At 38.6% G+C, this 22,518-nt stretch overlaps 2 protein-coding genes and 1 pseudogene across 8 annotated transcripts; 1 reads left to right on the forward strand and 2 right to left on the reverse strand.

The window, feature by feature from the left end:
* The first annotated feature begins 2,678 nt into the window (after positions 1-2,678).
* Positions 2,679-4,569, forward strand: LOC122666231 (60S ribosomal protein L36-2-like). Of its 3 annotated transcripts, XM_043862387.1 has the most exons (5): positions 2,679-2,693; positions 2,774-2,822; positions 3,345-3,455; positions 3,884-4,083; positions 4,273-4,569. In XM_043862387.1, the coding sequence occupies exons 3-5, from the start codon at positions 3,354-3,356 to the stop codon at positions 4,301-4,303; spliced, it is 333 nt and encodes a 110-aa protein (XP_043718322.1). In that variant the 5' UTR covers positions 2,679-2,693; positions 2,774-2,822; positions 3,345-3,353; the 3' UTR covers positions 4,304-4,569. The 3 variants fall into 3 exon arrangements, with proteins under 3 accessions (XP_043718322.1, XP_043718320.1, XP_043718321.1); XM_043862385.1 differs by having other exon boundaries at positions 2,686-2,822; positions 3,351-3,455; XM_043862386.1 differs by lacking the exon at positions 2,679-2,693 and having other exon boundaries at positions 2,744-2,822.
* A 2,906-nt stretch (positions 4,570-7,475) lies between these two features.
* Positions 7,476-8,396, reverse strand: LOC122666032 (annotated as a pseudogene).
* Positions 8,397-9,055: 659 nt separating this feature from the next.
* On the reverse strand, positions 9,056-22,089 carry LOC122664230. 5 transcript variants are annotated; one of them, XM_043859962.1, is made up of 12 exons: positions 21,643-22,088; positions 17,199-17,285; positions 16,745-16,903; positions 15,819-16,216; positions 13,280-13,368; positions 13,005-13,108; positions 12,773-12,872; positions 11,678-11,753; positions 11,476-11,590; positions 10,849-11,380; positions 9,395-9,860; positions 9,056-9,349 (listed from the first exon to the last, which is right to left on the reverse strand). In XM_043859962.1, exons 1-12 carry the CDS (start codon positions 21,923-21,925, stop codon positions 9,272-9,274), a joined length of 2,487 nt encoding a protein of 828 aa, XP_043715897.1. In that variant the 5' UTR covers positions 21,926-22,088; the 3' UTR covers positions 9,056-9,271. The 5 variants fall into 5 exon arrangements, with proteins under 5 accessions (XP_043715897.1, XP_043715898.1, XP_043715893.1 ...); XM_043859963.1 differs by having other exon boundaries at positions 15,819-15,907; positions 21,643-22,087; XM_043859958.1 differs by having other exon boundaries at positions 15,819-16,903; positions 21,643-22,089.
* Positions 22,090-22,518: the final 429 nt, after the last annotated feature.

Consider the following 22,518-nt stretch of genomic DNA (forward strand, 5'->3'; position numbering starts at 1 on the left):
GAAAATGATGAAATTGAAAACAGTTGGGATTATATGACTATGACAAGTTAAAATTTTGTGGAGAACCAGAAAATGAAAGGCGGTTGTGACTAATCAAGGAAACTTGGATTTGGATATTGGAACAGGAATCATTTCTGATTAAGATTAGGGTTTTGGGGGAATGAGAAGGGCAGAGACGTTCATCCACGTATGGTCATAGATTTCCACCAAAGATTGTTTGATTCCGCAAGGGAATAAAAAAAAAAAAACAATAATGCTGACAACGAACATGGAAGACCCGTAATAAACTAGTAAAACACCATTTTCAAAAGGATTTTGGACATGAGCAAATGGCTATATCGGGCTTTCAGATGTTTATGCTGGTTTTGATGGAAATTCAGTTAAGAACTTGGGAAGGAAGATAGATGAAGGTGACCTGCAAGTCAAAGGCCTCAACCATCATTATTGGGTCCCTCGAAGTCATTGTACAACCACCGCAGGCTATCTTTGGCCGTGTTTATGTGTGTATGACATTATTTGAAAAAAGGGTGAGGGTTGTCTGCCTGGCAATGTGGCCCAGCACGGGCCAATTACAGGATGTGAGAACATCAAGAGGGGTGAGATAATTTGGATCCTCTACTGTCGACGAGCTGCCAGGGAGGACCATGCTCCCAAGACACGGTGAGACGTGCAATGATCGTCTTACCCCTACCTAAGCATCTTGTCCGAGTGGGGGTAAGGCAATCATTGCACATCTCACTGTGTCTAGGAACACGGTCCTATCGGGCAGCTCAGCAGTAGAGGATCTAGATCCTGATATTTTCACATGTACAGGCGTGGGGTGGTCATTTTGCCTTTTTTTGTATCTAAGTGCAAATGCCACACTGCCTTTACGGGTTTTTTTTTTTCCCTAGAAAATCATTAGTGAGTCATTTTTTAACACAAAAAAAAAAATGAAAATAGTTTAATAATTGGTAAACATAATAAATTATAGAATGAGAAATTGTTTGGTAACTATTTAAGTGAACATGGTTGATCATATACATAAAGAGGTCTTGACCCATTTTATGGATTTTGTGTTATTTCAATTTATTTTAAGGGAGAAAAAAAGTCACTCGGTCGTATGTTGTGACGTGTATCTGTGCCCAGACATAGTCGGGTGCGAAATAACCACCACACCCTTGCCTTTCCATGGGGAAGAGGCAGTTATTTCACACTTAGCTGTGTCTAGGTGCAGGTACACACCACAACACACGACAAGTGGTGTTTCTTTTCCCTTCTTTTAAATAGAAACAATGGGTCATAAGTGATAGCAAGCAACTCCAAAACTAAAAATATTTTATATAAACAAAAGGACAATAAAAATGACACCAAAGAGATTTGAAAAGGCCATTATAATTTTAGATTGATTTCATGAAAGTCAACTAATAGATTTCACGTTGATAAATTAAAATTATTTTATTTGCATCAATCTGAAATATTTAAATAATAAAAAATCCATTTGATACTTCAATTTATGAGAATAAATTCTTTATATTTTTTTTTAACAGAGAACAAGAATCATTTTATTAAAATAAATCCGAGAAAGAAAATTTCATTCTCAGGAAAGAACAAGATACAATAAAAGGAGGGGGGTGACCCCAACAAACAAAAGAAAATCCTAACGCAGACGAACCCTTAACAAGAAAATAAGCTTCCCTATTACAATAAAACGAAACCTAATGAAGTCAAACAAAAGAACTAGAAGTAGCAAATCCTCAATTACAACCTTTGAGTCCCAATCAACAGAGCATGAAACATTATTACAACCATTAACCAAACACTAGACAATCATTGAAAACTGTTGTAGACTTTAACCCCAAGGATTGGGCTAAAACAAAGCTATCTCACACAGCTTCAGCCTCTAGCATTAAAGCTGATGATCCCTAGCTAGTTTTGTATTTCGCCGCAAAGAAAGCGCCCGAAGGGTACTTGATGAGAACTCCACGACTGCCTTTGTATGTGGCAGCAAATCATGCCCCATCAGTGAAGACAGTAAAAACAATCAGAATGAATAGTAAAAGACCCAAAACCCGAAGCACCTGAAGGAGACCCATGAGCAGTAGAAGCACACAAATGGCGTTCTGCAACAGAGGTAAGGATGGTTGCCGAAGTATTTACGCAAATTAGGCGCAGAATGGTTAAAAACAACACTATTACGACTCTTCCAAATCTGCCGGTAATGGAAGATCATAAGATATGAAAATCATGTAAATTTTCCTCAAAACACTCGCTATTGAACACGTAAACGTTTAGATGTAAAGGGGATACATAGGATCCAGATCTTCTATTGCCGAGTTGCCCAATAAGATCGTGCTATTGAGACATACCAAGGCAAGAAATGACTGCAGAAGTCGCCTCACTATGTCTCGACAGCACGGTCCTGTACGACAGCTCCGCAATAGAAGATTCAAATTGGTGACACACACCAACACATTGCTGCAAAAGGGCAAAAGATACGAGCATGAGTAATGGACTCCTCCTCCCTATTACACACTGGGCAGAGGGCACCTTATTTCCAGGGTGAAAATGGTCATACGACGAGTTTACAACCCAATGGACCAAAGTACCCTTCAACTTTGAACTTTTTAACTCACTAACACAATCGTATAAATACTGCATATTCTCTAAACCCTAGTTTTCTTCCACAGCCACTACTCTTATTCTCTTCGTAGGTGAGATGTGACTCGAAGAATCCCTTACTTAATTCCTCTTGTGTTAGATGTGGAGTTTGAATTAGTTCTTTCTTTTGCAGATTCAGTTGAGGTTTCTCCTGAAGGATCTTTACCGGAGCACATCGGGCGGTAAGGGTTTACCATATTTTTTCGATCGTCATGAGCTTCTTTCCTGTTTCGAAGATTTTTCATATATCTTCGAGCCAAAACTCATGGTTTTAGGCTTTAATCGTTTTCATTTTGTTCTTCTCTTCTAAATGTTGAAATATTACTTGGTCGGAACGCCATTGATTTTGTTTTTAGTTGTGTTGGTTACTATTCGCCATTTGAGATGTGGAATGCTATGTATTTTTTCTGTTAAACACTTCCTTCTGAACAAATCTATACATGGGTTCTCTGTGTGTTGTGCTCCCATGTATAGACGAGAGAGTTATACATTTAGGGAACTTTACTAGATGTGAATTCATGTCAACAACATGCTAGAATGATGTTTGGTTAGTTGTTATTTTCACTCGAATTGAAACAACAGCTTGACTAATATCCCATTTCTGGTATTGTTATTTGTTTGGTGATTTGGTTTATGATGATAAATCTTCTAGGTTTTATCAGAAAGAATCTAATTATTAAACTTGTTGCATTGTGAATTGCCAGGAGCAGGTGATGGCTCCACAACAGCCAAAGAGTGGACTCTTTGTGGGCCTGAACAAAGGCCATATTGTGACCAAGAAGGAATTAGCTCCACGCCCATCTAGTAGAAAAGGAGTAAGTGACATTAGTATCATGTTGTCAATTTATGCCCCTATTTTCGTCTTTTCTATGGCCCTTCTGTGATCAAGTTGGCTTGGTAAATTGTTGTGCGCCTTGGTATTATATCTAAGTCTTTATTTTCTCCCCTTTAATTATCATCTGATGTATTGTAATGAGGAGAATGCCAAAACTGGATATGTCCAATTCTTTTATTGCTTATTAGCGAACTGGGTCCTTAAAACATTTAGTAGCAACTGGATATTTCATTTGCCACTTAGCAAATTAGCAATTGGTTGCCTGTTGTTCGGATATGAACATGTTTCCTACTGAAAGATATAAATGTTGATGTTGTCACTTGATGGTGGTATTTTTTATATAATTTATGTAATTTATCCATTGATGACTTCTTAACATGATCATTCAATTACCCTTATGTTGTTCAGAAAACCAGTAAAAGAGTACACTTTGTAAGGAACCTGATAAGGGAAGTTGCTGGTTTTGCACCTTATGAAAAGAGAATTACTGAGCTTCTCAAAGTTGGGAAAGACAAGCGAGCTTTAAAAGTGGCAAAGAGAAAGCTTGGCACTCACAAGAGAGCAAAGAAGAAGCGTGAGGAGATGTCCAATGTTCTCCGCAAGATGAGGTAAATTAATAAATTTCCAATCTGTTATTACATTTTCTAGTGCGTGTTGACGTATGGATATCCACAGGATTTGATGGGTGTAGAGACCCTGCATATTAAATAGTCAACCAAGTTCTATATTCAAGTTTTTATTCCATTTGGTATTTTTTCTTAATTGCAAATTGTCTTTTCGTTGGATGGTTTATACAGGTCTGCTGGAGTAGGGGACAAGAAAAAGTGAGGCTATTCATTTTTGTGCCTGCAACTCTCTTAGTCTCTTGAAAAGAAGAACAGTAGGTGGAGATGTTTGCTTAGCATGGGTTTAAGTATTTGTATTGGAGAATGAAATTTTGACCTGAGTCATTTTGTTTTAGTTTGAGACGGAAAACAATGGGCTCCCAATTTTAAGTTTTGTTTCAAGAATCAGAAATTGCATGCTTCACTAGTAAGTTGGTAGCTAAATCAGTTTGTGATTATCTACACTGCTCATACATTAAGCACTTCACCCAGAAGCTGAGAACTACGTGGTTGTTGGGATTTTTACTTTAGCAGTGGTGGTAGTAGCCAGATCCGCCTGCGATGATGAATCCTCTATACTAACACTAATTTAGGGCCCTGCCCTAATGGTGATGTTTGAGAAATGCAAAGGATTTCTGAGCAGTGTTAAGTGATCACTTCTACTGATTGACTTGACAACAAATTCAGCTCTGTTTTGATTTTTATTCTCGTTTTAGGTTTGCAGATGTGAGAATTTACAACCACACTTAATTAACTTTGTGTCTCTCTTTTTAGGTTATAGCAGATCTGAGAATTTTCAAGTACACTTTCTTGATTGTGTTAGCTTTGTTCTGGGCTATTGGTTCCATCCTAGGATGAATTCATCTCAATTGTAAATTCCCCCTCCCTCACGGATGAATTCATCCATCTTACAACACTGTTCCTTTAAAAAAAAAAAAAAAAAATACATGAAACAAAAATTTAGCTACACAGGAAGCCCCTAAATGTGGGTAACCTAGGAAACATGCCCTCTAATATTTCATCATTTAAATCTTGGGAGTTTTAAAATCTTCAAGCCTCAACCCAGTGCAAAGGTTCAGTTTACTTGGTTCTGGCGAAGGCCTTCACTGTTCCACCAATGGTGATGTACCCATTTGAAGTCCCTCTATTTGTCAGTTTCATGGAGATTGTCAGGGATCTTGGGAGGCCCGATTTGAGATAGTTGGGAATCATGGTTTGCAATGTCGGGTTGGTATTACCGACCTGATACCTATCCACTTGTAAGAGGACCCGAAGGTGCAAGTAATAATAAATTATTTTTATTAAAAAGCAGGGCAATTTGGTTTGATATGGACCGATTGAGAGCGCATTTGTATCAGACTGGTATTTTGGCCAGATAGATTCTGATCCGGATAGGCTCTCCTCCCCCCTTTGGTCTTGTTCTTTATAACATTGGGATTGTTCCTGAAATGGGTTGCAGACTATTTAGCATGCCATCGTATAGGTATTTCTTTTCTTCATGTACCTTCTGAGCAGGTAGAATCTAATCCGCAAGGCGTTGGGCTCCTCTCCAGTGATCCCAATCACTCAGGGAGTACCCATCGAACATCCAACAGCTGGCTGACTGTGCCATGCCGGGATGTGTGCTTTCGTGCATCTCAAGCCCAGTCAGTCTAGCCGTTAGATGTCTCATGGGCACTCACTGGGTGATGGACTCCCGGGAGAGCCGAATCCATAGGCATGCCATCTTATTTTGTCCTTTGGCGAAGAAGAGTATGGGCAACTTTCTCCACACGCCAAACAAACTGAATTCATTCTGGCCGATTCAATCAAAAGGTTTGAAGTGATTGTTAACTCTCCCTTCCTTGACAAGTTTGGAAAAAAAGAAAATGAAAATAATTGATAGCAAATGGAACTATATTAGCTTCCCTCTATTTGGGAAAATCCTAACAAGTTGATCATATGTCAAAAACCATGAAATCCAACAGCTATTCTAATCTCATATAATGTATGATGTGAAGGACAGTCTAATAACCTTTAAAGCAAATAGAGATGGAATCCACAATTTTGGTAAATATGATCTTTAACCTGATGACCAGTACTACCAACTGACTAGATGTTTTGCATTATTGAAGGATTGTTATTTTAAAAATGATGTTTCTGCTATACTGTCTGATGCTAGCTTCATTTCATGTGGGGTATCTGGATGGTGTTTTGTTCTTGGTTTCCGGGAGGGAAACAAATCTAGCCAGACTTGGAAGTGGAGACTGTTCCAAGTGCATATGAAGCAGAATCGAAAGGAGCTTGCTTACACACTACCGTCAAGCTATCAGAGATCTTAATGCAGAAACATATGAGGGTTGGGAATTAATATGAATAACAACAATCATAACCTTATTCAAACTAAATTGGGTAGGCTAAATAGAATAATTATCACCTCCAATTCGTTGTCCGCTCCAATTTCCTCCAAATCTTCACATAGGAGCGGAAATGACCACTCTACCTCACCTTGGGCAATGTGTTCGGGCAGGAGGTAGGGTGGTTATTTCTGCTCCTGTGTGAAGAATTGGAACGGACAGCGAGTTGGAGAGGCCAAGACAGTAATAAAAATAAGAGAAAGAATCTGTTGGCCGACCAGATAAACCACAATCTGATCTTATTTCAGACATTTTTAACCTTGATTATATGACTATGCCCTATCCATTAAAAAATTTGAGTACATTAGTCTATAAAAAAAATAATAAATAAATAAAAATCGATTTAGTGTGATTTACAAATTTGAAAAAAATGTCAAATTTTGGTTAAAAAAAAAGGGTCTGATGAGAAATATATTCATCTGGATATTAAAAGCTAAGGGTCTGATGAGAAATATATTCATCTGGATATCAAAAGCTAGCAAAGGGTTACAGTGACAGCCTCTTTTTTAATATATTATTTTATTTTAAATTTACAGCCTTTTTTTAATATATTTTTTTATTAATTATTTTTATTTTAAATTTGAGAAATTTACATAGGTCTTCCCTGAGATATCATATAATTATAAAAACACTCATCAATTTTGGATAATTACATATGCCCCTCATTTTTGTAAAAATAATAAATGCACACTAACAACGTTAGAATTAAATATATTTGGACTAAATTGCCCTTGAAGATATGATAGAATGTGCTTAGGGAAAAAACTAGGGGTGTAAATGAATAGTCAAAATCCGTGTCCGTATCCGTTCAGTACTATCCAAATCCATTCGAAAGCTAAACGGATGCGGATACGGATAGACAATAGCTATCCGAAAAACTATATTTACATGTAAATGGATAAAATATCCGATCCGTGTCCGTATTCGTTTAGCACTATCCGAATCTGTCCGATAGCTAATCGGATGCAGATGCAGATATAACACTAGCAAAAACCCAATTCATCCCTTTGCGCAAGACCTGCAAGTCATCTTCTCCAAATCCTGTTCACTGGTGGGCTTAAACGCACAGAGTTTCCCATCTCCAAACATCACGTAAGGCTTTCCTTCTTTGACGGATTCGACCTGCCCACCCAAGCTCTTGAAGAATGCGGTCGGCCTCACGATGCTGTAGGTGAAATTCTCATCTTCCTCTGATTCTCTCATCAGTTCAGCCTCAAATTTCAACTTCGCACGCTGGAATTCTAGAAGCGGCAAATTGCTGAGAGTAGAACGAAATGCGAAGCACCTCGTCTCCTACCAACCACAAGGCTATTCTTTGTGGCCTCATAATCAATCTTCCACGAGTCCTTGACGCCATCGGTACGGCTAGCAATGCAGGAAACGACAACGTCGATTGAAGATCCGAAGCTTTCCAGACAGTTTTCCAGAAAGCTCAGATGGATGACGGCGGAGAATCGTACATTGGCCCCCTTTAATTTTTCCAAGGTCTCTTCCTTACTGTTTCGCCTTCTAATTCCGCTCCTCTCTCTGGCAATGGCGACGACGTTAAAACCTCTGTTCACCAATTCTTTGACCATGAATTTCCCTATGTAACCAGTCGAACCCACTACCAAAACATTCACGTCTCTCAGATTTTTCTCCCGAAATGTTGACGGGGCGGTTTCAGCTTTCGTCGGTTGGGGCATTCGAAGCCGTGACAGAGCAGAACTTGGCTTAGCGGGTTCAGAAAATTTTAGCAGAAGAGCTGATGATGGATTGAAAAAGCTTAGACTGAAGTGAACTTGGATGATGGGCAGTTGTTGAAAAGGATAGCATTTTTGGAAGCATCGCAGCTGTGCTGAACGAAGTGTGAAGCCATTGCTGGAGAACCAGAGTGACATCTCTCTCTTCAGCTACTGTGAGTGAAGTGGTGAAATTGGAGGAGAAGGGGTTGAATGTTTACGAACGAGGAGGAATCAAACTGGCTTCTGAATTCTTCTGCGGTCGTGGCGAATTGCTCCTCTATCGAGAAGAAATCGAGAGTTGTGGATCTGGAGAAGATGATTTGCATTCGCAGAATTGGGTTTTTCCCTTTTTTTCAAACCCAAGGGTAGAAATGCAAATTCAATCCTATAAGCAGGGGCAATTTGGTCAAAATATATTTAATTCGTTGTTAGTCCCAATTTAACGACATGAGTGCATTTGTTAATTTTTTACGAAAGTAAAGGGGCATGTGAAATTGTCCAAAACTGAAGTGTATTTTTGTAATTACATAATACCTCAGGGAGGCATCTGTAAATTTCCCTTTAAATTTTCAACATTTGAGACTCAATGATCTGTCACCCAATTTTCTTTTTCTCAGACAAAAAAATATTACCCAAGTTATTCAAGTCAAAAGTATAAGTGAAACTCAGAAGAAAACGTGAATTATCCCAAGGCATTCTGACTCGAAACAAAATTTATCACTTCTAACTATAGAGAACCAACGTGTGATCTTTTCTTCAGTCGTATATAACTAGGTGTTCTTGGCCATGGAGTTGAGTTCTCAATCGACTGGGTGAGGACAATTGCAACAGAACAGAGGCAAAGCGTATTCTTTTGGTGAAAGCCAATAAAATCAGCTCTTTTTCCTTATTCCATTTATTCATTCTCCCAGGGTATTGAGATTACAGTTTCAGTTTCCATCCAGGAAACAGATAAAAGAAAAACACTTAATCCCTGAATGTCTACGACAGCAAAATTGAAAGTAAGAATACATAATTCATTTCTCAACGGCTAACACCCATACAAATAATAGTAGTGTACTAAAAAACGTTTCATGTCTTGAACTTCTGAGTGAGTTTCTCTACTCCTTCCCTGCAGTCTCCTACAATCCTCTTTGCACCATCCTGAAGGACAGAGCTAAATTCAGCTGTGTTTTGCTGCAACTTCTGTGTGACTTTCTCTACTCCTTCCCTGCAGTCTCCTACAGTCCTCTTTGCACCATCCTGAAGGGAAGAACTAAATTCAGCTGCGTTTTGCTGCAACTTCTGTGTGGATTCACTCACCTTCAAAACAGCAGCCCCTTGGAACTCTCCAGTTCGTTTGGCAGCTTCGGTGGCCCACTGCTTTAAAACAGCAATCAAGGAGATTATCTTTTGGATTATCTTCTCGACTACTGCTTTGCCATTACCTTTCAGGTCATGTGCCATAGCCTTGAGTTTGTCCGCCAATTTCTCAGCCCGGTTCACAGTTTCAACTGCAGACTGTTTTCCTGCCTCAAGCCATGTAACGCCAACATTGGCATCATCTTGGAGGTCGCTGTCGACAACAACTTTAATGCCATGCCTCTCCCAACGTTCTCTAGCTTCCTCTATAGCTTTCACTTGCTCCCTCGCTCTTTTTGCTTCGTCTTCCGCCCAAGCCCTGGACAACCAAGAATAATAAAGAGGGGGGAAAAAATTTTGAACTTATGTAATATTAAATCCCTTTAGCCTCAAATTGGTCCAGGCAAAGGATAATTATCTATCAATTGTTGGCAATGTGAACTAATAAGTAGCGTTTATCCCTAGACCAATCAGGAAAAGATTAAGACAGTGCTTTGGACATGTCAGCTGAGGTGGGAGCACCCAAGAGGTCAAGACATTTCTCCAAGCTACTTCTCCCAATTTCTTAGCATAGAGGGGAGGGGGGGGGATATTTTCCATTTCTTCTGGTAAGAAGCATGAAGTTTGCTTTTATACTGTTGTTCTATCATGTTTCCCATTTCATAAATGTTTAACATGCAGGCAGTAGCAAATTTTCCCATTTGAAAAACTTTTTTCTTGATTCAGACATCCATGCATATGGAGAAATTAACCATAGGAAAGTCTTGGCTTGGAGGTTGAGGCTATAGGACCCCATAAAAGGGTCTGCTATCCCAATTATTTGCCATGTGTCCCATGTTCAGATCAAGGCAAGACATGCATAGACCCTAGCTAAAAGATCAGGATAAACAGAACTCACCAAAGTTCATGCAATAACATCTGAAGTTATCATTAATTTTTGAAGCTCCACTAAATCTTTCACACTTGAAGATAAATACATGATAATTATTGATCTAGTTGATCTTTCAGGTGGAACATATCTGACAAACCAGATCTATATCTCAGTCACCACACCCTTGGTATAACAGGTGGCAATTCAAAAGCAAACCAGATCCATAGCATAGACTATAGTCTCGGCCCCAAGATCCAAGACACTGTAGATATGATATATCTATCCTATAAAACTGTGAAGGAGAGACAATTATGATGGCATAACTCAATATACATATATAATCATCAAAATAGATATTACTTGTCAAAGTATTATTTTATTTAGGAGAGAGACTAAAGTTCCTCAGTTTGGAAAAGAGAGACACTGCTGTTCATACCTGGCCATGGACAACGCTTTCCGCTCAACCTCCAGTTCATATTGTAGACGGACAATTGCTTGGTTTTCACTTTCAGCTTCCTTCCTAAGCTTGTCAATCCTTTCTCTTTCAAATGATATCTCCATCTTGTTGCTCATAAGGATCTGCAACTGCTCCTCCACCTCATGCCTTAACTGTGACAGAACTTCCATTTCTGCCTCAACAGCAGCTCGTCCTCTCAATAGAGCACTATTTTCTTCCTCTCTGTCAGCTCTTAACCTCTCCAACTCCAGTCTTGCCTCCTCAGCCAACTTTTCAACAGCATCTATCTTTTCCTTCTCCATAGCGAGTTCCTTTTCAAAAGTTGCATTGACATCCTTTTCAACTTCTGCAACTAAAGCACTATGTGCTGCAACAGCAGTTTCAGCCATTGACTCTGCTTCGATACGTGTGAGCTCCTCACTGACAATGTCAGCAGCTTCACCAATGGCAAGAGAAATAGCAGCTTGAGCTTTTGTGACAGGCTTATCCGGCTGAAAAAGTCTTGTGTAACCTGTCAAAGAAAACAGAGCATTTTAAATTTTCACTCCCAAATTGAATATACAACCATCACAATCTAAGCAACGACAATGGAAAACAACAGTATACCAAAGGCTAGTGCCATGATTCCCTGTTCTCCAGCAGATAGGTCAGCTACAAGAGCAGGCCACGCATCTGGGTTTATCTTATCAATGTCTATAAAGCCAGAATGTTGATACATGATCTGGCAATTATTTTATTCAGAATTTGTCAGACATTCATTAAAACTCACAATTAATTGCCAAAAGAAAACTAATTTAACTTAAATGACCTCTCTGTCAACTTCTGGTAGTTGCTTTTTGTCTAGGGCCATCTTCCAGCTCACAAGATCCTGACGAGACAAGGGGCTGCATCACAAAAGTTTAACCAAATATTAGAAGAAAGGTATAGCCATGAGAAGACACAAATCTATGTCAAATTAACAAACTGAAGACAGTATAAAATCCAACACAGAAATGCACATATGTGAAAAACAACCACAAGACTCAAATGAAGACACATGTGATGAGTCTATATCAAACTAAAAGACTGAAGAGTGCCTGAAAAGCCAACGCATTAATGCACATATATGATAATATTGAAGAGAACCTTTACTGGTATTAGTTTCCTCGTTTGATACAAAAAGCCAATTTTTTTTTTCAGGAACACTAAAGTCATAGGGAGTGACTAGGCCAGATTTGGTATGATTTCTATTTCAATTTCGGATTGATTTCATGAAATAGTCAACAAATAGATTTTTTGGTAAAGAAATTGAAATTGTTTTGGTTGCATCAATCCAAAATATTTCAACAATAAGAAATCCATTTGGTAGTTCAATTTTTCTCTATTTTTCTCTATATTTCTTGGGAGAGGGTGGTGGTGGAGGGGGCAGCGACAGTGGTGGTGGTGAGACCATCAGTAGAAGAAGAATGGTGGTGTTTATTTTTAACATGAAATTACTGCTTTGCCCATCAAATTAACCATGTGCTCATTAAAGAGCAAGAGTAAAATCCAATTTCAAAATTGAAATAGCTTCTCAGCTATTTCAGAATTTCTATTCCATTTGACTTCAATTTCACTGAAATAAGGTGCAAACATCAAACCAAACAACTTCCGAAATAGAAATCACCCCATGAAATTGAAATAGAAATCATACCAAATCAGGCCTAAAGTACAAGAGATTTATATCATAAGACGAAAAGAACAAGAAAATGGAGATTGTTTAACAAGCCAACTCTTAGACCTAACAAGGAAGCATCCTTGATCATGGAAGGATTGAACACAAGAACGGTGCAGTCAGAAAAGCTAATATGTATTAAAGGCAATGTATTAGAGACCCTTTCTTGAAGGGATGAGTTAAAATTGCTGGAAGCACTTAAGTTCTCACCTTTCTGGAGAGAAGAAGAAGGGTGTTGGCTCTTCATCTATAGAAGAAAGCATATCACGTCTCGAAAGCTTACTTGAGACAAGTCCAGCTTCTGCCAGGCCTGCAATTGCAATGTATTAGAAACCTTAATGCACATGAACAGAAACCTGTAAAAGCAACACGAAACATTTTCCCAAAAAGTAACAATGCTACAGTTCTGTAAATGCAGAATTAAGCACTTCCATTTTCTCACCTTGAATGGATGGAAAATCAGGATCTTCAGGTGTAATATCATCAAATGCAAGATCCGTAACATTCTCAATGTACATTGCAGGATATACTTTTGAACCTGTGTTCCTATAAGACAGAAAGGAGTTCTTTGTCAGAGGAGCATATGTTGCTTGGGGCAAGGCACATAATGCTTGGTGCTGCTCACTTGCTCAGAAACAATTTTCACAATTATTACAAGCATTCAGCTGCTCATTCTAAGAGTTTAACTATACCAATGGAAATAAGAAAGGGACATACTTCGAAAGAACACTGCTTGCAGAAACCAACCAACGAGCATACTCACGGCGAGTGCATAGATCGCCAGGTTGAACATCAGCCTCAATAACCTAAAAGAAGGCAACATTTCAGATAGCTACATTTGAAATTAACTATCATATAAGTTCAATTCTCAAAAGCTTAATATGATAACAAGTCAGTATAGAAGATGCAATTCAAGTTCTTGTGCATGTATGAGCAGTATAAAATTAATACTGCTTCAGCCAGGTAGAAAGAATTACAGATCAACATGGATCCACTGATAAGGGCCAATATGCATAGGGTTTTCAGTAAATTGGCATGACATTGTAAACAAAATTCAGCTGAATCCATTCATCTACTGGTTTTATTAGTGATCAAACCACAACTGACTGACAATTTGTAATAAACTAAATATCAATAGAAATAGCAGCAGTATCCAACTTAATCTCCAATTCTATGGAGCTGTTTCAAATATGAATTCCAGTTGATTAAACACCCCCACCACAAACCACACACACACACACACACACACACACACACACACACACACACACACACACACACACACACACACACACACACACACACACACACACACACACACACACACACACACACACACACAAAAGGAAGATCTATTTCATGAAAAGTAGTAGTGGGATAAATCAAGCTGTATCCACCATTCATTTAAGAGGGAGTAGGCTGATCATTCAGTAACAAGGGTAACAGAACGCTATTTAATTTACCTTACTGAACCACATTTCTAAAATAAGGTGTTCAATTGTTAGACATGAAAATGGATGGGAAGATGAGACGAGGAAAAGTAAGTGAGAAAACATGGGGGTGATTTTTCTTGGTCATGATACAACTGTTACCAATGGAGGACACCAACCCCATCATATAGTTGAATTCTATCCCTCACTCAACCATGCCTAAGTATGCTTCCTTGTCATGTGACAATCAAGAAAAGGACAAATGTGTAGAGAGATGTAGAGAATGCTTGAATGAATAAATCGATCATTCAGGCCCTGTTTATATAAAGAACAGAATTACAACTGAAAATAGAAACTTAACTCAGTCCTAGTCCTACTAGGAATTCCTAATACAACTAGGAATCCCAAACTAGGACTCGGCTGGGACTAAGAAAAAGAAAAAGAAACATAAATAAAGTGGGACTAATCACCCTAACTCGACTAGGACTAATCCTAGTAAGCTAGGACAGGTAGGACCAATCCTAGTGGAACTAGGACTGCTTACCCCAATCGGGTATGCAGTAAGCAGCCTATTTCAACAGCTTCAATTAAAATATAACGATTAGACACAGATTCCCATTATTTGTCACCCTAGGTTGCATCTAGTGCTATTCCAGTTCGCATTTGTGAATAACCAAGAAAAGAATGCAATTCATGGTATTAAAGTTGCAACTCAGAGAGGACAATGTGCAAACCAGAAACAGGAAGGTGCAACCTGAATTTTGTTTTTGACTGAATGCATGATTTAAGCTCCAAATAATATATTCATTCTTCAAATACAAGTAAATGCATAAAAGCATAGTTAAGTAGGTATGTTGGTATTATCTGATGCCTACTGAATATACCTCCCTACACCAATATTTTGATCCATGGCCAGGTTCTCTAGTCAAATAAGCTTATTGTTATTATTTTTGAAAGTAGACAACAAACAGTTAAGAGTTATTCTCAAACCTTGTTACTAGACTATAGAATGTTTTATCTTTAACCCACGTAAGTTGAAATCTTCTCCAGAGAAGTATGGTTTTCTCTATCAACAATTTTAGAGGAATGAGATTGGGGAAGGATGCTGGGAAGATCAAGGAAATCAAATACTTAAATGACTTTTTCTCATGACTTTTCAACCCACCCACCCCCCCCCCAAAAAAAAAAGAAAAAAAAAAAGACTTCTCATGTCCACTACACTACATACATGGTGCGGCAAATAGCATCCCATTCTTTGGCAACCTTGCATACTTCAGTAGATTTCTTTTCTCCTTTCTTTTCTTTTTCTTTCTTTTTCCCTGCTTTCGCTAAACCACCAGCATGGAATTTCTTTCACTTGTCACTTAATAAAAATGATACTGGTGGATGGGCAATCAAAAAAGATGCCAACAATTGCAGTGTGGACAGGATTTCACCACTTCATAGTTCATACCCCTTAAAGAGATAATATCAGCAACAGAATGAAGAAACTGATTGATATATTTGCAAAAAAGCCTTTTCCATGATGATGAAATGATATCCTGAGGAAAATGATGTCACCATAAAATTCAAGCAGCCACCATAGCAAAACTCAAAAGCCGATCTCAGAAGAACAAATAAAAATAAAACACAAGTGATTGTCTGTACAAGTCAATGGAAAAACAATGATAGACTAACAGTCATCACTTTATATGCCTGAAAACTGAGCTTTACTGAAGAATAGCAAGCATGAACTTATAGAATCATCACTTAATTATTCAATACAAATCCTATACAATAGGCAACTCCAAAATGATCAGTTATTGCAGATGGAAATATCGCATTACCTTCAAAACTTGCAATGCTGCGAATGCCTGCCCCTGAACTTGATCAACAACTGCAGGAACCAAAACCTTGCCAGGTGGAACCTGTAGAGCTGCAGAAACTAATGATGGAGCAGGTATACCAGCAGAGGAGAAGGAACCCTCAGGTATTGGTGACGCAATTAACTCTTTGTTTCTTTCAATCTCATTATAATCATCTGTACTGGGTTCATTTGCATTTGGATCAGCTAAGATTGACAGAGAGGCTTTTCCAGGTGGCCCAGCATCATCTAGAGTATTCTCTTCTAGAGTTGAAGTAATGCCCTCATTTGGAACCAGCAGTGTTATGCTGAGGCTCAGATCTTCTTTGATTGAAAGAGAGGTTACAGTGTCCATTACATCTTTGGACTCAACCTGGGAATCTGGAATCACATCCGATTTTGGAGTGATTGAATTATCCAAAGCTAAAGGCTCGTCAGGAGTATGTTGGCCAGAACCAGAAACATCCAAAGGAACCTTGGAATTTTCTATTTCCCTCACTACAGTAATTCCCTCCTGATGGTCGGAATCAAGATCTGTTGAATCAACATCTGGAACAGATGGGTTAACATGGTTGACAACACTGAGTTCCATAGCCAATTCTGGCAGAGCAGCACCTGGGCCACCTCCTGACTCCTTAAAGTTGGAAGTATCAGAAGACTCATCGACTACATTGTATTCAGGCATTCTAGGTGATCTCAGATTAGAGCTGTAAGGTGTCAATATTTCATCAACAGGTGGTCTAAATTGCAAATCTGCTTGACTGGAAGCATTTGTAGTGGCATCAATACCACTGGAGGCCGAATCAACTTTTTCTATTAATGAAGTCCCCACATTAATATTATCATCAATACTGCTTTCAGAAGTAGCTTCAGTAATTTCTGAATATGAACAAGAATCCTTGATTATACCTGTATTGCTTTCAGGAATATGATCACCATCTAAGCTTCCCTCATCAGGCACCACAGTGTCGTCCTCATTTCTGACCACTTCAACTCCATCATCCTGATCACCAGAGGCTAACGATACTTCCTGCTGCACAGTAAGAGGCTCCATCTGTGGTTTCATTCCTGTGCAAAATAAAATATTCAGATAAATACCAAAAATACTTGTGTGGGAAGAGGATATTCCTAGTCACTTATTTTATGGTTAAACTCTAAATATTTTTTACACAGAATCATAGTTAGAGAAGTTCCTGTTGCTAATTAGCACGAGGATTATCAAAATGGACACCATTCTAACAAATATTAACCAATATATATATATATATATATGAACCAAAAAACTCACTTGAAGATAAATTGTTGATCGTAAACATAAAAAGGCAATTCGCAAGAGAAAAAAATGATATACATGCATACATACCAGAAGTGCTCCTTTTGCTTAGAGATATGCTTGCAAAAGTAAGTCCAGCTGCAAGAATCACTCCAGCTACGCCTACTCCAATAATCCCTGAAAGTAAACTACTACAAAAGTGTCATTAGTCTACTAAAACCTGGGGCTTCAAAGAAATATGGGTACGGACAAGAAAAAGATATGTGCCTTATACATTTTCTGGATGACAAGATTCTGCATTTAGCCAACTGAACCAAGGTGATAGATGTTTAAAATGTTTTACACCAAATGTCCTATTCTGCGGACGGATTTGAAAAAAATATATATATTGGACCGGAGCTCACCAAATTATTTTGTTTACATGTTTACTTCTATAACAGGAGGCATGAATGAGTCTCCCAGATTATATGTGCAGAACTGGTAGAGCCAATTACAGGGTTGGAGCTGAGGGGGAACCTGGTTCCATCCTCCCTCTCCAGGATATTTGGGGGGTGGGTGGGGGAGGGGAAGAGAGACACCATTCTCCCCTAAGTCCCTGTTGGAATATTGTATATAGCTAATATTGTTTTAGTGATAACCCCAAGGGGTAGCTCAGTTGGCAAGGTCCAACACCTCACAATTAAGAGGTCATGAGTTCAACACTTCAACTCTCCATGGGGCTTACTTATCAAATAAAAAATAAAATAAAGGGAGAGGGTTCTGTGGGCAAGCAGGGTACTCCCCACCCTCTCACATTTATTTTTTTAATTATTGTTCTTTCATTAAAAAAAATCATTATAAGAACATGTGAGGAGGTGTAGTATACGCCTTAGGCTCAAAAAGCCTTTTCCCATAAATAAATATTGTTTTGGTGGTTCTAACATGTTTGTTAAGTGTTGAAAAAACTAGTTCTTCATTGTGTATGTTGTGCTGGATTTCAATCAAAGGATTACTCTGAAAAGAAAGGTCTTTCCGTCAACTCCTCTGAAGTATTAAGATCTTGAGAAGCCAAGCAAGTATTGATCACTAAGCTTCAAGCAAAAAAGGTAAATTTCCAACAGCAGTTATTTGGAAGATGTCATCTGATGGATTATGAATAACATTGAAGAGCTCAAATAATTGAGTAATTCAGAAGCCAAGCATCTATATCTTCATCAAGCTTCAACAGTATTATGGTTGTGAAGACTAAACTAATAGGTTTCTAGACTTGGAATCTGTTTTTACCGGTTGTATTCTTTGAATCCTAAGTTGTATTGATCATTCCATGACCTTGACCTATATCGTGACCAATGGTTTAACCAGTCCTCAAAACTGGGCAATAGCTTAAACTAAACCCTGACCTGACAAATGGTGCTGACTCTTCTTAAGAAATACTTGACCTTGAACTTAGAATGGTTTATCACATTTTTAATCAAGTCAAAATGTCCTAGAAATCATGACTATATCACTCGGCATGTTGGCCAAGTCACCCGCCTGAAGTTGAGCCCAAATCTAAATCAAATAGAGGTTTAAAAGCATTGCGAAAGAACTCTGGGCTCAACCGCAAGATAGCCGAGGTCAACCGAAGGGTGGTAGAGAGTTGGGTTTTAGACCTCTTTAGTTCGAGGTCGACCGTGCAAGAGAGAAATTTATAAAAAGGGACACAAATCTTGTAACGGCTCTCTCACCGAGGTCGACCTCGAGAAGCCGAGACCATGGCTGTCTCAACGGCTAAAATTTTATCCGTTCGAATTAAGCCTATAAATAGGATTTTAAACCTAAAATTCAATGACTTTTAGAGCAGAAAATCTTGAATAGAGAGAGCCATTGTTGTGCTACGATCTGAGTATCCAAAAGCCATTGTCGTGGGGAATTAAGTAAATGATTACAATTGTATATCTACCTTAGATTAGAGGGTTTATTGATTTGTGTTTCATTTGATTATTTGCCTACAAAGAGACATTCGTATTATGAGTTGAACAACTCATCTTCACTTTGTGAAAGTGAAAGGGACTGATCTTCTAAGAAAGAATTGAGTTGTAGGTAGTGATCCTAGGAAACTACCAGGTTTGGAAAACACTTGGGTTGGTTGTGAATCCAAAAAAAACATGATGTAAGGATTTATTGGCACCATTGGAAGACCAATACAGTCAGTGGAAATCCAATTGCAGATGTAGTACTTGGTAGTGGATGTAGGTCACGGGAACCGTACCACTCTAAATCCCATGTCTTCTTTGTGGTTTGTATTGTTGTTTTCATCAACCCATTTGATGTAAATAAGTCACTTAGAGGGTTTATTTTATTGAAAATAAGCTTTGGGGTGGGTTCTGTAGGTGTTGGGCTTTTGATCCCATGGGTTTATTTTGTAATTGACCAATTTAATGGGCCTAAAATATGGGTAGAAAATAAGAAAATGGGATTTACTTTCTTAGCTTAGTTAGAGTCCTATTTTGAGTTTGTTTTCTTTATTATTTCACTTTCTTAGTCAATTTAGGTTACCTTATTAGTTAAGATAGGGTTAGATCTTTTCTTTTTAGTGTCTAAGTCTATTTTTGAGTCTTCTATATAAGTTTGTAAGATAGCCCAGCATGGTACACGAATTTTATTAATGAAATATTGGCTTTAGCCTTTGTGAAAATCCTGAGAAAGGTTTGAGGGCTGAGATAGCCATTCCCTTCCCCAACCCCATTCCATCGATCTCCATTCAAGTTCCATTCAAGCTCTAGTTCTGCCCTAGCTGATCTCTTGAAGAAACATATTCAGTTGCTGGAAATTCTCTGCAAGGTTCAAGATATTTTCAAACAAGAAGTAAGTCTGAAATTGAAGTTCTACAATTATTCTTCTTCCCTTCTAGAAGTTCGCATGCAAGGTAATTTTCGCGAGAATTCTACCCAGCCAAATCTAACCGTTAGAACCAACTGAAATTTTGATTGAATCTTCCTCAAACCCTAAGAGAGACTCGATCCAAATTTCATTACCATCCACCCAGCCGATTGTCTGAAATTACCCTTTTACCCTTCAACCCTATTTCTACTAGGAGTCCTCAATAACTTCAGATTTAATCATCTGACTTAACTATTACTTTCAGCATCTCTTCTCTCCCATATAATCCACACTCTCCTAACTTAACCCTAACATCAAACCCTAGCCCTAATTTTACAATTTTCACATATTAGACCTAGCCGAATTACCCATTCAAGAACAGATCCTAGTTATTGGCTTCTAGTTGGTTTTCTACCAATCTAGAACTACATTACCATTTGTTCTTTGAGTGTTCAACGGAAGAGTACGAACAAGTGGGCAACATTGGAATCCAATTCACCCCTCTCTTGGGTTGCTACATATATAGTCCATCAACACCCCTCCAAAAAGTACTGAAATATAAAAATTACTATGATGTACCTTATCTCCTCTTTTACTCCTTTGACATGCCTTTTCTCTTCAATTTGTTTTGTTTCATGTGGATCAATGGAGCTATAAACTCAACCAAAAAAATAACTCTTGTAGACCATACAAATCCATTGTCTCAGCTTCATTCTTTCACTTTATTTATTTTGACACAGGGCCTAGTTTACATTCTGGGAAGACAAGGCAATATGAGAAGACAGTCCCAGGCAGTGGATCTAAAAATCCTTATCCATCCATATGTCAATGAAGGACAGGAAGGAATGATTAATAAACCACCTTTTCATCCGATCTGAAGTGTCTACAGAGAGAGAATCACTCAGGATTGGAAATATATTTTGGGGTTTTCCTGTTTAGTATCAATGGTTTAATTAGTAAAGGATTTTCAAAGCCACTTGGAAAGCATGGACCATTGTGTAGTACTTATGTTGTGGTGCATTTGTGAAGAGGAGGAATTTCCATGACAACAGTAACCAAACAAAGAATCACTCAAGAAAAAAAAACACTGGGATTGTGGTTATCTTATAGTCTAAGTATGGGGGTGGGTTTCTGTAGCATTTAGTAACCATCATTTCAAACCATAAATATTGAGAGGAGCTTGGAGGATATCATCAAGCTGTTCCCAGTGGATGATTTTGGAAACTTCAAAGCAAAATGGAAAAGCTCGGTAATCGTAACAGCAGCATAATCAAATTATCCCCCATGTGAGTGTGAATTAAATACATAAGAAGCTCCTACGCTGCTTCAAGGCTAAAAGTTCCTAACAATCTAAAGATTATGTGGCATCAAGCTGAAGGGAAACCCAGGCAATGCAACGGCTTAGGATTGTACATTTTCCAGCAAACTCAGGAGCTGACCATTACGATTAACATCTAGTTTCCCCTCGATCCTAAGCCACTTAAACTGAGGAAAGTATATTGAGGTCATGCGCCTAAATTGATGCTATAGTTCTGAGGTAGCTATCTTCTGTAAGTTTTACTTCCCTTTGCGCTTCATGCTTTCGCAACTACTATCATATTTCTTCGTTCAGTAAACAGAACAAGAAAAGGTAGAAATTATTCAATAGTACAATACTACAATCATTAACCAGAAAAAGAAGAATCTCGCACACCTCCGAACCCTCCCTTCCGCTGCGAGCCACCGGAATCCGCACCAAACCATCCAGAGAAATTATCATTCGACTTGTCAGAATTTGTCCATGAATTTCCACTAGGACTCCGGTCAGACTTATCACCCTCATTCGCCGCACTTCCAGCGGCAGCTAGGCAACGAACTCGACGATTTGAATTCGTACGAAAATGCGTCCGTGGAAAGGTCAAGGAAGATTTCCTGCAACTAAACCCTAGTCTAAGCTGAAACGAATTCGGCGACGAAGGAATGGTCAAAGATGCCATAATCAATCCCCCTCAGCCGGAGAAACCGATTGAAAATACAGAAATCTGAATGTACAGGCACAAATACAGAATTTTCGAGAGAGGAGAGAGAGAGATTATGGATTGAACAAGCTCAATTTGCAGAGAGCTCCTTCAAAAAACACAAATGTAGATTGAAAGGGAGAGCTCCAAGCCTCCAACTGCGGAGTTTTGGGAGATTTATATATTTTAATGAACACAGGCTTCACTTGCTCCTTTCTTTGTGAGAGTAGGACAGTAAAAATGTTTTTTTTTCTCTCTCCGTCAATACTAAAACCTTTCGGCTTTCGCAATCACCACCTACATTCCCACCGGCGGCCGGGCCGGAAACCGATATTTCCACACGCCGCCATCGTGTCCTCTTCACTCTCTTTATGTTTGCTTAAAGTGACATTTTTGTCCCCAGAAATGGTGGAGGATGGTACACCAACCATCCAATTTAGGAAGAAGTTTTCCTTCACCACGGCAACCACCAGGGACGGATCACCACCTTATCAATGGCCATAAAAAATTACTAGATTAAAATCTTCTACAGTGTGGGCCCCAGAATTCAACTTGTGGAAAAAACTTCATCC

This window comes from Telopea speciosissima, chromosome 6 (genome assembly GCF_018873765.1).
Source record: "Telopea speciosissima isolate NSW1024214 ecotype Mountain lineage chromosome 6, Tspe_v1, whole genome shotgun sequence".
Taxonomy (NCBI): Eukaryota; Viridiplantae; Streptophyta; class Magnoliopsida; order Proteales; family Proteaceae; genus Telopea; species Telopea speciosissima.